At 38.1% G+C, this 16675-nt stretch overlaps 1 protein-coding gene across 2 annotated transcripts in view; it reads left to right on the top strand.

Moving 5' to 3' along the window:
* Positions 1–16675, top strand: part of LOC104357889 (nebulin related anchoring protein) — a 52480-nt gene that overhangs the window by 34989 nt on the left and 816 nt on the right. The window contains exons 27-41 of one of the 2 annotated variants that reach the window (XM_009963394.3): positions 494–598; positions 987–1094; positions 1881–1994; positions 3099–3296; positions 5133–5237; positions 6282–6380; positions 7156–7260; positions 7622–7729; positions 9376–9687; positions 11638–11742; positions 12441–12539; positions 12656–12760; positions 14308–14415; positions 15070–15381; positions 15627–15779. In XM_009963394.3, the coding sequence (XP_009961696.2) occupies positions 494–598; positions 987–1094; positions 1881–1994; positions 3099–3296; positions 5133–5237; positions 6282–6380; positions 7156–7260; positions 7622–7729; positions 9376–9687; positions 11638–11742; positions 12441–12539; positions 12656–12760; positions 14308–14415; positions 15070–15381; positions 15627–15779 (2136 nt within the window). The remainder of the gene's footprint in view (positions 1–493; positions 599–986; positions 1095–1880; positions 1995–3098; positions 3297–5132; positions 5238–6281; positions 6381–7155; positions 7261–7621; positions 7730–9375; positions 9688–11637; positions 11743–12440; positions 12540–12655; positions 12761–14307; positions 14416–15069; positions 15382–15626; positions 15780–16675) is intronic. The other variant, XM_032988637.2, reaches the window with a different exon arrangement.

Consider the following 16675-nt stretch of genomic DNA (forward strand, 5'->3'; position numbering starts at 1 on the left):
CTCGCACCTAGCTCTGGAAATAAATTTGGAGTAATTGCACAGATAATTGCCATCATATTTATCTGCTAAAAATTAACAACTTTGGAGAGATATGTTTGGGGAACTTCAACTCCCCAGATTTCTGTGGAATTTCAAATTGTTGGTGAGCCACTCATGGCTGCACGTTCTTAATAAATGCTGTTTATTCTCCCTTTCTCTACTCACATATGTTAGAAGTCTTATCAAATTAATATTCAAATATCTGAATTTTCATTTACATTGATTTATACACTCAAAACTTCAAGGAGTTCCTCTCTAGCATAATCTAGCTGATAGGTGTATGAGACTCCCAAAGCTATTTGAATACTTTTTGACTGATATAATTCCTTGTATTTATTAATGTTGCTGTCACTTTTCTGTAGTCTTTGCTTTTCATAAGTCTATTTGTTAATGTTTTTGTCTGAAACTGATTGTGTAGTGAGTACTTGCTACTGAAATTCATCTCTATTTGCAGAGGCTGTACAAGGAGCGTGGAGAGAGTGTAAAACATCAGTATACACCAACGACAGACCTTCCTGAAATTCTTCAGGCCAAATTAAATGCTATGAATATCAGTGAGGTATAAATTTGACCTTTAGTATTTTAAAGGAAAGTGAGAAGGTTGATAGTGGTTTTCTATTTGTCCTACAAAGGAAATCATACTAAATTTCTATCCTGTTCCCAGTATATGATCATACAATGATCTAAATGTTTCTGAAGTAATATGAGAAATCAAATTTATCAATATTCTCCCAAATTTGAAAGATTAAGAATGAACAAAGAAATAAGTTTTTATAATGGGCATTTGTCACGTGATTATTCCTGTTGTGTATTGATAGTTTGATTTGTGTTAGCCCTCTGCGTTAGAGTAGAATGAAACTCATGTGGTAACGTTAGTGTAGTAATAAAGCTGCAGTGTCAACCCTCTGAACAGCAACTCTACTTTATTCCTGTTCCGTATTTCCTAGATTCGCTATAAGGAGTCCTGGGGAAAGATGAAAGATGGTGGCTATCAACTGAAACTAGATGCCATTCCCTTCCAGGCAGCAAAGGCTTCGGGTGAAATCATAAGTGATGTACGTGAACTCGCTGCTGATATTGTCCAGTAGGATATGTCAGTCACTCCAGACTGTTTCTGTTCTGCTGAGTGACTCTTGATGGAAACAGCATGTCCAGACAACTCTACATCTGGGAGACATCTGTCCTTGGTCCAGTTAGTTGTACTTTTGGAGGTGCAGCCACAATGAAGTATTATGGTAACTAAGCAAAGGGAGGTCTGCAAAAGCAAACATCCATTAGCAAAGTTGACCAATTTACTGGCTGTAGTGACTGGATAATCACAAGGATAGTTCAGGAGCTGTCAGCCACTCTTAGGTAGGCAAGAATTGGAAGAGAGCTCTTATTCAGGAAGTTCTACACTTCAAGGTTTGTATTGGGTGTCCTTTAAATATTGTAGAGATATACAGATTAATTTCAAATGTAGGAGACCAGTTGTTTTAACTTTGCTAGAGGGCTGATGGAGAGATGCTCCTCAGAGGTTGGTTCTGAGCACCTGTACCAGGTTCTTGTCTTCCACCACCTGTGTAATAGGATGTAACTAACCCAAACTATTAGTAAGTGTTCATTGGTGTATTTTTTTTTTTTTTTGCTAAATAGGATAAAATATTAAAGTGTTAGCAGAGGTGAGGTCCTCCTAGCATACACTAAAGGCTCAGTCTTATTTATTATCATATTGAGTATAGCCAGAATTTATTGTCCATAGCTCTGTAATATGAAAACTCTTTTATTCAGGTTTTAACAATCTGACTAATACTTCCTTCTCTTCACTCCTATTCACATTTCTATTCTTATTTCCTTTTTAGCACAAGTATAAGGAGGCATTTCAGAAAATGAAAGGACAGATGCTTGGCTCACGTGGCCTGGATGGTGATATCCATATTGCTCATTCAGTCCATGCAGCATCACTGCAGAGTGATGTAAGTACAAGAAAGAAGATACGAGCATTTTGGAATTTATTTCCTAACATTGAGTAGTTCCTCATGGAAGATGCATTTAGTTGTGGACTAGCTGTGGACTAGCTTACTATTTAAAACTTAGGGCTTTCTCTCCCACTTTCCAGATATTTTGATATAATCATGATATTCTTACCTAGTTTACAGTAACATTAATTTGACAAAAAAAAAGACGACCATGCATTCTTGCACAATCCCCTGCTGCATACCACTGTTGCCTAGAATAGAATATTTTACTCTGTAAAATTATCACTCAGAGGCATATCTGAGAACTAGTAGTGGTTTTTGTACAGAAGTAAATTAAATTTGGTAGAGATACAAAGTTATTCAGTGATTATTTTCAATTTACTGTTTTCCTGAAAGACTAAAGAATGAATGAGTTAATGGAATTTCGAGTTGGACTTTTTTGGTTGGGGAATGATTCCCTGTTGGTCTTGGGATATGCTAAGAATGACATCATTTGTTCATTGTGTATAAGAATTGTAGCTGTTCAGAGCATTTTCGGTTCAAGGCCAGGTTGGGTGGGGCTTTGAGAAACCTGGTCTAGTGGAAGGTGTTCCTGCCTTTGCAGGGGGGGTTGGAACTAGATGATCTTTAAGGTCCCTTCCAACGTAAGCCATTCTATGATTCTGTGATTCTATGAAATATTTTGAGTGAGGATTTGTACTAATTCTAATATAAATATGGCTGTTTGCATTTTATCCTCAGGAAATAGCTTCACCTCTTTGTTGTGCTTTCTAGAAATACAGTGAATTAAGATGTCATTTATCAGTTTGGTAACTCTATAGATTCAATGTATCCAGTTTTAATAACAAAAAAATATAAATAATATCTTATCTTAATTGAGTATAATGTAGATGGCTACTATCTTGATGAAGAATAGACTGCCATATATTCTAATTGTAAATACTGATCATTCACAGTATAGTTAAAGAAGTTAGGGAGCTTACTTTTAATAATAATTTATACTGGAAAATGGAAGAAATATGGGGAATGTCTCTTCTGATCAAAACCTGAAGTCTAAGTACCATGCTGTGATATCTATGTGATCTGTTTTTAATTTGATAGGTGAAATATAAGCAAGGTTTTGAGGATACAAAGACTCACTTCCATCTGCCACTGGATATGATAAACTTGGTACATGCCAGGAAAGCCCAGTCTTTGGTCAGTGAACAGGAATACAGACAGATGCTGCACCAGTACACTTCTTTGACTGATGATGTGAGATTGCGGTGTGCCAAGAATGCACACAAACTACAGAGTGAGGTAATTGCAAAATATCCCAGTGATATTTCCCTGTTGGTTCTGATGCAAGATAGTTCTGTTCCAAATCATGACAGCTGACAGTATGTATTTGAGCAGCAGTTGGGGGACAAACAATGGCTGTTCTCCCTTGTCTGCGTTCAGGAATGAGACATTTATCTTGTTGGGCAGTTGTACAATATGTGTGATCACACTATACCGAGAGATAAAGTATAGCAGCCTTTGATGATTGGGCAGAGAAGTGTTCACAAGTGAGGATGATTGCACTGTTGGTGAGATACTCTTTTTAAGATCTTTCTAACTGTGCAAACTGCTTACCAACTGGTATTTGAGTTGGTTTGCATCTGGGTGAAATTCATGTGTACTTCCACAAGGAAGATGCCTATTGTTAAAAATCTGATTTGTAAGAGACTTTTAAACTCTGGCCTAAGACATAACCACAGATATTCTAGGAAGGATGAGTTTAGCTCCCTACATAATCTTAAGTAAAATTATCTAGATAACACCTTACAAATTCAAAGGTACCTTGAGCAAAGGGGTTTTAATAGATTACATTGCCTCTGGAGGACTCAGGAGGGGGCTGTGTCTTAAAAACATATCTGGCCCCAAAATGCTACTGTATATCCGTTTAACTCTTTCAGCCAACAGTCTTAGAGAAAACAGACTGTGTTCAAATGAGTGTAAACATCAGCTGTCAGTTGTGCTGCCCTAACTCAAGTGAAAACACATGTGGTCAGAGATTCTGAGGCAGGTTTCCATCCACGCCTCTGAATTGGGAGTGAAATGCTGATTGGTAAGGACAGATCTCAGAGGACAGACTTTACTCTTACCAACTGGTGCTAATAGCTGACAAGAGGTGAGGACCATGCTCTAGCCTTGTCCTCTCTTACTTTCTGACTCATAAAGGATATTTCCTGTATGCAGTACCACAATGCCTTTGAGTCTAGAGATTAGCACTGGACGGACCTGGATGGAAGAGGAGCTGGTTCTGGTCTCTTAGGCACCTGAATAAAATGAAGGCATAGTCCATTTCCATTATAAATGGTTGACTTAACCAAAACGCCTCATTAACTAAAGTTAGTTCTTCCCTCAGTAAGCAGGAGCAGTCTCCACATACCCATGAAGTAGGCAGATTGTGTTTTGATAGTTGTTTGGTCTTTATAGCTCTTTTGAAGCAGAAAATAAGATGATCCTCCTCATCACCCTTCTCATCATCAAATAAAATAATATTTGCCAGTAACCTATTGATAACTTTTGAAAAAATAATACTTACAATATGTCGCTGCTGGGTTTGGTGGTCTTGAAAATATTTTAACAAACTCTGTACTGTGCCTTAGTGCTATTTTTCCTTAGTGTTCCCTACTTCTATTATGGCCATTCAGAACTGTTAAAAAACAAGGCTATTTTGTCTGCAGTTCCACTTATTAAAAGGCTACCAGCTTTTATTTAAAAATACACACTTTTCTAAAAATGTTATATTTTACATATATTTATAAATATATAAATATAGCTGTGAAGTATGTATTATAGGTGAAGAAAATTCATGTGTCTAGAAAAACTTTTTTCAAGGTTACAGATGGAAGTTAGAAGCACAAGTATTATTTGCTGTTCATGAGACAGTACTCAATCTTGCATCTGTACTGTAGATCTGTCAGAGCTGCATGCACACAGACACATACATAAACACAAGAATGTAGTGTAATGTATATGAACCCTTCGTGGTAGATGATACTAATTTTAATGGATTTATTTGGATACCATTACTGTGTATTTTTGGATTAATAAATATAGGGCGTCTCAAAGGCAAACTTGTAATTGCTTCTGCTTGGTTTTCCTCAGAATTTATACCGGTCTGACATGAACTTTATGCGAGGAGTTGGATGTATTACTCCAGGGGCCCTAGAGATTGAAGGAAAGAAGAAAGCTTCTGAACTCATCAGCGAGGTAACAAAAGAGGGTTTTGATTTCTCCACTACAAACAAGAGTTTGCCAGATGTCTTTCTATTAAACTGGGCTGGCAAAGTGACTCACTGGATAATGCTAGGCTCCCTCCCCTTGTGTTTGATCATTCCATTCGTGTCCTAACTGCAGATGGATGAACTTGATGGAGTTCAAGGTTTTGCAGACTTTGCTAACTGTTTTTGCAAATCTTTTCTCCTGTGTTTCAGACTCAGGAGGTTGCTATTTTATGTTATTTATTTTAGAATTAAAATGGGCTTTTTCAACTAAAAATAAGATTGTGCCCATCTCTAATAAATACCTTGTACTGTTTCTCCAAAATTAGACTGACCTGTGGAGTGCCCAATATATTACACTGTCCTCAGCTCTGCTCCTGCTTTATAATCTTAGTCTCACTTGCTGCTTTTGTGTGCTATTTTTTTCCCCCCCCTGGATTTTAATTTCCTGTGTCATATTCTCTTCCTACAGTCTCTCCTAGTTTCAAATCTTGGATCTATTGCCCATATTCATATAGATATGAAATTAAGAAAAATAAGAGTGCTCTTCCTAATTGTGTTCTAGTGAACACATCCCTGCCTGCAGTGATATTGTAGTTATTTTGTTCACAATTCTGACATGGGACCACAGGCCAGGTGGGACCTCATTTTTCTCACCAAGAAATTCTTCAGTGGGCTTGTGCAGCACCTTCTCTCCAGATTGGAATGCCTTTACTGTAATTCCTCTAGCCAGGGTTAATGACACCAAGGAGTGAAATAACCTCATTACTGTACTTAGCATAGGAGCATTTCCTTTTTTTTTTTTTTTTACACTTTATTCCTTATTTACTTTTAATTTCCACTATGAAACTTGAATGCACCAAATTCAGAGTAGCAAAACGTAAATTAGTCTAATGGTTAGTAGACATAAACCCTTTGCAAAGTAGAGTTTTAAGTACAAGAAGCAATACTAGACCCCTGGTATTGGAAAAAGTCCCTTATCTAACAAGACAATTTAGTTATTCTGTTCATTTTTCTTTGTTTGTGAACTCAGAGTAAATATCGTCAGCAGCCACATTCCTTCAAGTACACATCGGTGACAGACTCTCCTGGCCTCCTTCATGCAAAATTCAGCAATATGATTGCTAATGAGGTAGGCTCTCCTAACGTGAATCAGAAAATACGCTTTTCAAAATGCAGCGAGCTAGGAATGGAGGAGTGGGAAAGAGACAACACTGTTCTGAAAGCAAAATGTGTCGAAAGCAAGCATCACTGATTTGTGATTTTTCACAGTTAAATCACATTTTATTATTTCCAAACGTTTAATTTAATTTTCAATTCATTATCTTTTAAAAAGCTGAAATAGTACCCGTACAATAGAGTCCCATTTTCAGGTTTTTTACATGAAACGGAGCCTCAAAAGATCAAGTCTGTGGGGTGTTCTTCAGGGAGCTCATTTGCATAGTATAGTCCACTTCAGAGGGCTCCTAAAAAAAGAATAATTTTTCTAATTTTTGGAAAAACAAGATGAAACTATAGTCAGATTATCAAAATCATCTATAATAACATGACATAAAATTCAAGCTAGAAAATACGGTCAGTCTAGCAAAAATGCCTACCCTTTTATTTAACACACATTCATGATGCCCTTAACATTCTTAGGTCTACATTTGACCTGCTGGGAACATAATGAAAGGCTAAGAATGTAGTGGTTTGGCATCGTGATATCTGTATAAACATTAATGTAAAAGTGGTTTGTGCCCAGAAAAAAACCACATGCTATTGCAATTGCAATGGTATCTTCTTAGCTGTTTTTTTATGCTGGCTGACTATAGTTGTCATAATCATAAAAAACTTAATTACTGCTGTTATATTTTTGAAACAATAGAGAAAATTAGTTGCTATTGTCTTTTTGATCTCTTTCCTAGCGCCTGTATAAAGCAGCGGGAGAGGACAGTCAGCATCACTATACACCAACACTAGGTCTGCCTGAGTTTACACGGGCAAGAATAAATGCAGCCAACCTCAGTGATGTAAGAATTTGTTCTATATTTCTAATACTTTTGGGGATGGAGGATGAATTGTGCAGTGACAAGGAAGATGGATAAAGAGAGGACTTTTTAGGTCTATTCTATTTATTCTTTTCACAATTTGATTATAATGATACTTATCTCCATTAGCATATATATGGTTGTGAGTAAATTAAACCTACATAAAGAACAAGACATGTTTTCTCTGAGTTAGTAGGATTTCTCAAAGATAATTTTAAAAAATCCTTTGATTATGAAGAATGAGACTGTAATGCAGAATAACAAATGAAAGAGGGTTCCTTTGTTTGTTCCTTTGTGCATTTAAAAGTGAAACAGCAATCTACATGTGCCTTTCCTACTTCAGGCAAAATACAGAGAATCTTGGCATAATCTACGTGCTCAAGGCTACAAGCTGACAATGGAGGCACTCCCGTTCCAGACTGCCAGGGCCTCCAGAGAAATTGCCAGTGATGTGAGTTGAATGATTCAACCTTCCTTCTTGCCTAATTTCTGTTAACTTCATGTAAAACAATGTCTAAAGCAGATTTTACTGAATTAAAGCAACTCCATAACCATGTGAGACAAGTGTGAGACAGAATATATTACTTATGAATGAGATTCTTTGTGTGAATTAAAAAAAAAAAAAGAAGAGGGAGAATTGCTGCTAATCGGGAGCCAAGCGTGGTTAAACATCTTCCAGTGAGAAATAGCTGAATTAAAGTATTTGCAGCCAGACAAATCAGAGGGATTCCACTCCTTGCCAGGATTTCAGCTCCTTATATTATAAAGTGCCCACTAATTCTGTCCACCCTGCTTTGACCTGAGTTTTGGAAATGCTTAGTGTTCCTGAAGTGAATTGAAGATGGAAGCTGAGTGTTCTTTGAATCTAAAAATCAGAGTTGCCTGTCTGGTTAGGAAGTGAAAATCAGCGGATGCTCCTGTAAAGATGTGTCCCCTTAATTTCTGAAATAGAGGAAACAAATCTTCTTACCCTTAAAAATATCCTCTCATTTGGATTGTTTGCTAAACACTCAGACGAGATGGTATCCATTTATCAGAAAGCCTAAATTCATCCCTTCCTCACAAGACATTTAATAAATTCTAGGAAAAACTGTCAATTTAACTAAATTTAGTAAAAAAAATCTTCATTTTATGTAGTATTCAGTTGCATATTTTATCTCTAATGAGATAAAATATGAATATATTTCATGTGTATTTGTTTTATGAAGCAACTATTTCTAGCTGTAATTTATAATGTATCCTTAACCATATTTTGCGGAGTGCTTTTGGTTACAGCTTCAGATCTGCTCTAAAGGGTACAAGTCCATAATAGAATTACATCCACTTACAACAGATCTGAATTTGGCCCTTCATCTTGGAAGCACTTTATAAACATTAGCTACTGTAATTTAATCCCCACAACTCTCTTGTGTGGTAGATAAGTGTTATTATCCCATTTCAACTACATTATGAACTCTTCAGGGCCCAGGCCTTTCCTTTAAAGTTCCAAGCACCCTGTTGATGCTGTATAAATAATCATTATCATCATCATCACTATTTCACAGAGAGGATAAATGCAAGATCATAGGGAGAGTCATAGTCCCGGCTAAGATGAGAATGAGGGGTTGCTGGTGCTTATACTTGTGCTCAGACCACCATCTTATGCTTCTCAACGTAGTTATTGATCCAAGAAAAATGAATTTACTCTTTAAAATAGCTGGGTGGCATTTGCAAATCTGAAGGCTACAGAGTGCATGATGTTTCTCTTTTGTATAGATGTTTTTTCTTCTGTCTTTTGTTTGTTTCTCTTACGTTCTTATTCCTAGTGATGGGAATAAAATTCTATGAGAGATAATAAAAGGACATGATCTGAGGTTAAATATGATCAATGCTTTGGGCATATTCAGAGAATGTATTGAGATGCACTTGACTTTAATGTTGCAACTACTGTGGTATTTAAATTTGAGAGCAGTGAGTGAGTCAATTACTTTCTAGTGCCACATACCTTGGCTGTTTTTACAGACAGTATAGGTGTTTCAGTGACTTATCCTAAGTTAGTTAGCTGAATAGCCAGTCTAAATTTGGCACTTTTTCACTTCTACCCTTTTTAATTTTTAGTACCAATATAAACACAACTTTGTGATGGAGAGAGGCAAGCACATTGGTGTGAGAAGTGTTCTGGATGACACCAGGTTGCTGCATTGCTTGCACGCTGCCAAATTACAGAGTGAACAGGAGTATAAGAAGGGATCCCAACAAGTGTGGTCTCAGTACCATCTGCCCATGGACATGGTGAATCTTGTCCATGCCAGAAAAGCCCAGGCCTTAGCAAGTGATCAAGATTACAGAAAGAGACTCCATGAATTTACAGCACTCCCGGAAGACATGAAGATGAAGTGGGCCAAAAGAGCCCACATGCTCCAGAGTGAGGTAAAGACTTTCCTTCTGTTAACAGCAAATTGAATTTAGCAATAACAAAGCTATGAGTGACTGGTACAAATGGCATATTCACATCGGGCAGTGTTTTTAGAAAGACTGTTTGTAAATTTATATATGTGTAACAGCAAGGTATCTGAGTGCTCCTCACATATAGAGGATATGTGAATCAGAGGTTCTCATATTATGTACCTGATGGAAAATCACAGTGGTCCATGTTACTTACTATAGAGCTGAGGGATATACAGTCACCTCTGAGCTGTTTGGATCACAGGCAGTCGGTGGTTTGACAGTTATTAATCTATGTACAGAATTCTTTGAGCAAAAGGTTGAATGCTCAGAGGTTGATTTAGGATATGTTAGAAGGCCATTTTGCAAACAGAAGTGGTCATATTGTATAACGAGTTCCCTAGGTGTGTTTGTAGAAATTGCTCATGCAAATCTAAGTTCAGGCAAACTATGATGACAGAAATGATGGAATCTCAGCATGGGCCGCATCCATGTTCACTTTGCCTTAGCATGTACCCTTGTTCAGGGAGAAGCCATTGTCTGTATGTGCTTTCAAACAGATATAGATGTTGAATACATGCATAAAGCTGCACGGATGCATGTAGCTGTATTCTGACAGTTTAGGGTCTAGTGTCATTAGCTGCTTTGTAGCAGGAAGCTCTGTTTGGGTGGTTTTTCTTTTGTAAGAAGAGACCACGTCATTCAGCAGAGAAATGAAAAAGTTTGTTCAGAAAGTTATGCTAACTCTTTATAGGTCTTTAGAGAGCTGAGCATTTACTGATCTCAGGATTTTATTGTGAGGCAAAGTGATGGGATATTTGGTGGATTCAGTCAGATCTGATGAGCAGATATTTATAGATATTCCAGCTATGAAAATCAGAGTGGTAATCAAAGCCTTCTTTCTTACTCAGTGTACTTGCTATCTGGTATCCCAAACGTACTCTTTATTGCCAGAACTATTTTTTGGATATTCTTGGGATGGTATAGAAGCTGCTGCTAGATGCATTTTTTTGCCTTTCCAACTCCGTTTCCTGCCTTCTCCTGTAATGGCTAACAGATAGCATACAAGTTGTTAGATCCAGGAAGGCAGGTTTTTTTGCTATTTACTGATGTGTGATGATGGTTTACAAGATAGGAAGGTGGCATTTCCAGGGATTTAGTCCTTACACCCTAACAGCATGTACTTCAGACCTTGCCCAGAAAGGGACAGGATAGGAGATAGTAAGAACCTCAGCACTTGGCTCTTTACCTTTAGATCCCACAGGTTAGAAATCCAGAGAAATGATGAAGGTGGTTTTGTCTGATACCCTCACTATCTAGTATAATATTACTTGAGCTAGCTGGCTGTTATGTCCTTTTGCATATTGGAGAAGAAAAAAAAAAAACAAACTGAAAAAATGGATGATTGGATTAAAGTCACACAGTGAGCCACTGTCACTCTGAAGAAGAAGTCAGAATTGTTGGGATTGAAGGGACTTTACTGGCTTTCACTTTTTATTTGGGCTGCCTTGTTTTCTTTACTGGATTAGGAGGTAGAGCAAGCCTTTAATGTGAGTAAAGAAAGAGTAATGTGTCCTCCTAGAAATGGGGTTAATGAGGAAGCATACACCAGATAAAATAATTAGTATTCCTGACTTGAACTCACCTCAGAAAATTATTTCAAAAGGGGTTCTTTTACACCCAGTACAAACAGGTTATTACTTACTGCTTTGAGTCATACTAATTCACTCGTGGGGCCTTCCCTTGTAACTTGCATATGATACATTATTTAATTCCTGGTGGAATGAACAAATGCAAACAGTTTGGCTTTACGATATGATATGTGCATGGCAAATGAAAAAACTCAAAATGTTAATATGAATCAGGGAGTCTTTTTAAAAAACCTTAATAGCTGTGGATACAAAACTGATAGCTAACGATTTTCATTTTTATCAGCATCGCTATAAATCAGACCTGAACTTCATGAAAGGAGTTGGTTGGATGGCTCTGAGATCTCCACAGATAGAAAGTGTAAAGAAGGCTGGAGAGCTCATCAGCGAGGTAACTGATAAATCTTTCATGGAATAGCACGTCTGTAGGAATTGTTTACCATCAAGGCTCCTCGTTACATGACACTTACGAATGTAGCTTATCATTTCCTTTTGATGTGGGAGCCTGTTTATACAAGGTGTAAGTTACCAAGAAGCAGTATGGGAGATGTAAGTCCACTGTGTGACACCTGCTGAATATTTTCCATTCCAAATGAAACACAAGAGTATAAACAAAACATGTAGCAATAAATAAATGCAGTAAACTCCATTATGAAATTCTAAGCAGGTGGTTATGGAAGTGATATAGAAAGATACAGCATTGACAACCACTCTGAAGGGGCATTTGCCTGCTCAGTATCATGCATTAATGGAGAAAAATTATGAACTGTCAAAAGTGTAGTGTTTGAAAGCTTTTTGCATGTGAATTTTCAGTTTCTTGCACACACACAAAAAATGAAGTTTGGTGCCTGGGCACCACAGCAATGATACAGCAGCATCCCCATTCCCTAGCTGAAAGAGCAACTGAGACTAAAGCAGAACAGTCTGTTTTTAATACTGTGGCTTCAGGAAGGTGGCTTTTGTTTTATTCCAGTTATCATACACTTGAAATTGTGATATATCATTAACAGACACATCCTGTGTTTGTTTTTTATTTTGTTTTGTTTTGTTTTTTTTTCCTTTATTTTTGTTGTCTCCTTGCCCTCTCAGATAAAGTACCGTCAGAAGCCAGAAAGTTTGAAGTTCACTGCTGTGGCTGACTCTCCAGATTTGATTCATGCTAAAAACAGCTACCTCCAGTGCAGTGACGTAGGTTTCATTTTACTATAAGCGATCTTAACTTTTGTTGTACTATAAGACATAAAAGACTGGATCTTGGCATTGCTTCCAGTATCAGTTGCATTCGATGACTTTTGACTCCACAGAGGCTGTACAAGGCTGGAGGCTCTGAAGCCAGGCACAGGTACACCCTGCCTCCTGATCATCCAGATTTTATCCGAGCCCGGCAGAATGCACTTCACATCAGTGATGTAAGTAAGCCTCTTACTTTTGGGAGTTGACTTGGTAAACTTGCTTAGGAATGAAAACCTTTCCTGTATGTGTAGAAGCCAGGTTCTCTGAGCCTGACCAGAACTAAAAAATCCAGAGACTGTGGACAGCCAACATGTTGCTAGGTTTGGGCTGAAGGAATCAAGAAATGTCTGTTGATTTTTCTTTTGAGAATTGGTTCTGTTTTCTAGGACAGGAAGCTACTATTAAGGAATTCAGTCCTTCAGTATAGGTATGGTTAGTTACAAATTGAAATCTTTTTACTTAAGTTTCGGTGGGGGAGGAGGGAGAATCCTCTTTCCTTGACTATATAATCTACCCTCATGAGGCTGTGACACGGTGTTGAACCTTTAGGCACAGTTGTCATCAACCTGGATGCAACTGAATGAGTGAGTGGAATTGGTTTAAAGGGATTTTGTTTCCATATTATCCCAGACAGAGGCACTCAGTCTATTCCTAATCTACTCTTCCCTGATTAAATAGCTGTTGTCTTTACCTGTAGAGTCAACCTGACCCTAGTTTGTTAGCAGCTTTGAGTTCCTTGTTTGCTGATAGGTGCTCTGTAGGTGAAAGAAACAAATATGATTTACATTCTTTGAAGCAATAGAGAAGATAAAAAGGCAAAGTGGTGACTGCACACAAATGAAAGGCCAGCCCTAGTCCTGTTAGCAGGGTATACAGTAATGCTTTCATTCCTTCTACCCAGGCTATCTTGAAGGATTTCTGGCATCTTAGTTTACCTTCAAATTCAGCATCACCAAGCACTAAATTCACCAGTGAAACAGAAGAATATATTTTAAAATGTGAAGTGGATTTTGTGCTTGTTTTCATATGGTCACAAACTGCAGAAAGGGTGAATCAAAGACTTACAAAAAGCAAATTAATAAAATCCGAAAAGGACAGCCAAAAATGTCAGCTAAAATATCATGGCTGTGTTACAAGACCTGCAGACTGGAAGCTATTTTAAGAAAGCTACTAATGGAAGAAGAACCAAATCTAGAGCAATTTCTCTGCAGGATGTAAATGTATTTCCCATCCTCAAAGTCAAATTAAGTATGTTAGAACCGGCTGTTATTCCATATGAGTTAATGAAGCCACATGTGGCTGGGGATAGAGACAGGGATCATTTGAAAAGCTTGAAATAACTGGTATTGAAATTATGATGCCATGAAACCCAAGACACTGCAAGTGGATGCATCAAAAGAGAGAATAAGGGCAATATCAATGCAATATTGATGTGACTGATTCATCACAGTTTCTAATACAAATTAAATCACATCAAAAACAACCACATTCAAGTACAAAAGGAAACCCTGGTGGCACTTTTCAGATGAAGCATTTTATCATTATGGTGAATAGAAAAGAAGTTGAAGTGCTATGGAACTGGATCAAAACCTTGGAGATGGTACTGATGACTCTTGATACAAATAAGCCCAGTAGGATAAAACATTTATTATTGCAGTTATGGGACTGCATTTAAGAAACTGCAGGGGGAAATGACTGTTTTATTCTTTTCTTTTCAACACAGAAATTGTATAAAACATCTTGGGAACAGACAAGGGCATCTGGCTATGATTTTAGGATTGACGCCATCCCATTCCAGACAGCAAAGGCTTCAAGAGAGATTGCTAGTGATGTAAGAACTCTTCTGTTTCAAACACTTCCCAACCCTCTTCCCATGCTACTCCCACCCTGTAAAAATGGGTGAATTCTTATGTAAGTGAACCTTGTTTGGGTTTGGAAAATTGGTGACCCAGTGAAACCAAATGCTGGTTAAGTGCAAAGATTTCCAACTAAAGGCTCCCATTAGTAATGACCAATACCAGGCTGCTCTGTTTCACATCAAAGAGTTATTCTTGGCAAGGAGCATATTATGATGTAGTTAAGTAAAATAGGTACTAGGCTATGAATAGTTAGAGCATGGTCTAGAATAAAGTGGGTCACCTTTGAACACAGAAGACCACAGTTTGCAAGAAATCTGAAGATGAAGAAGCTTCATTGCTTGACCTGTGTATTGGATGTGCCCAAGAGTGCAACAATAAGAGGATCTCTGCTTTTGAGTGAGCATTTTGGGATCCCTAAGTCTTTATACTCCTTTAAAAATTAACATAAAGGGCATTCTTCTAATGTGTCTTGTTAGATTAGGAGATGTAATTTGCTATCAAACAAGCCCTTGGTCTTTGAGTGCTACAGGAAGCATAATTGATAGCTAGGGGAGGGTAAGTTATTTCATAACAATTTGAAGGTAATCTGAATGTGAAAATGAGATTTTCCTCTGTGCTTCTTGCAGTACAAATACAGAGAAGCCTTCCTGAGAGACAGAGGCCAGCAGATTGGGTTCCTCAGTGCAAATGATGATCCCAAAATCAGGCATGTCCTCAGAGTGGGGAAACTCCAGAGTGACAACCAATACAGAAGTGGGTATGCCCAAAACAGAGCACAGTTCCAAAGTCACCTCAACCAGCCAGGATTTCTCCATGCTAAGAGAAGCCAGCAGCTTGCAAGCAATGTTAACTACAGGCAGCCTTTGCATCAATACACTTGTGATCCTGAGCAGCTAAATATGAAGCATGCAAAGCAGGCCTACAACCTGCAGAGTGATGTAAGTATAGCTGAGTCACACTGTTCTTCCAAGTGCTAGGTGCTGTGTGTGTCAATGAGCTTCACAGACCTTACCTATCAACAAACCCAGGTTCTTTAAAGAACTACAGTCTGTTTGCTGAAAATGAAGATTTTGTTTATTATTGACTGTTGCTCTTGATGTGCTCTTTTTTGAATACCCAGGACATGTGGTTTGGTCAGAACCAAACAAAATAATACACACTGGTGTATATTTCATTCTCTCAGGTAAAATACAGGTCTGACTTGAACTGGCTCAGAGGCACTGGTTGGACTCCCCCGGGTTCTCACAAAGTTGAAATGGCAAGAAGAGCTGCTGAATTGGCGTACATTCGGGAAATGGGATTGCAGGGTGCTTCTGTTCAGTATGGACCTGGAGTTGTAAGTAAAGTAAAGCGTTCTCACAAATCCCAACAGCTCTGATCTCTAGAAGGCAGACAGTCACACATCCTGTTTAATGCCTTTGAATTCTCTCTGAAGTCTACAGTTCTCCCCATTGTTTGAACAGAATATATATACTTCCCTCACAAAGCTTTATGGCTTTGTGTACACCTTAATTTGAAGAAGCCTCTCAAGAGAATTCAGCACTGTCACGACTGAGGAATTCCTGTAGGGACTAGGAAGTGCCATGGGATAGGATTTAGTTATACTATGGGATGTGTTTCCCTTAACTTGTGGATGTTGACAGATCTCCAAGTGTCCTGGTGCCTCCATCGAAAGCAGTAGAGGTGGAAGGGACTCCCTGTAAACCTCTCCTTCGCTTTTCCTAATTACAGTAAGACACCATGTGTTGCTGTGTAATTACATGTTGCCTTGCAATCTCCACTGGCAACTGTACTGACAGCCTCAGTGTAGACTCCTAACAGAATAATATGTGCTGTGGAAGGCTCCCCAATACTGTGGGGGGCTTTTTGCAATGGGGGAATGCTCCAGCCTCCTCCATCTCTATCCAGCTCAAGAAGCAAGAAATTACAAGATGGGATCTTCTAGGTTTTCCTGGTCCCTACCTCCACAGGGATGTCTCCCAGTCTGCAGTGTCCCAGCATAAGAGAGAAGTCATCCATACAGGGACCTTGTAGCCCTTACAGTTAGGAAGCATTAAGTAACAATAAAAGAGAAGCTCTGCACTTTAAATACTTGTTTCATTTAAATTTTGACTTTGGCAACAAGTCAAACAATAATCCAGCCCAAGAGAAACAGGACACATCTATGATTTACATTCCCATCTGAAAAGTTACTGAGGAAATAAATTATAACTATGGGTGAGTAATGCAGGC

This window comes from Tyto alba, unplaced genomic scaffold (genome assembly GCF_018691265.1).
Source record: "Tyto alba isolate M040663 unplaced genomic scaffold, T.alba_DEE_v4.0 Super-Scaffold_1, whole genome shotgun sequence".
Lineage (NCBI taxonomy): Eukaryota > Metazoa > Chordata > Aves > Strigiformes > Tytonidae > Tyto > Tyto alba.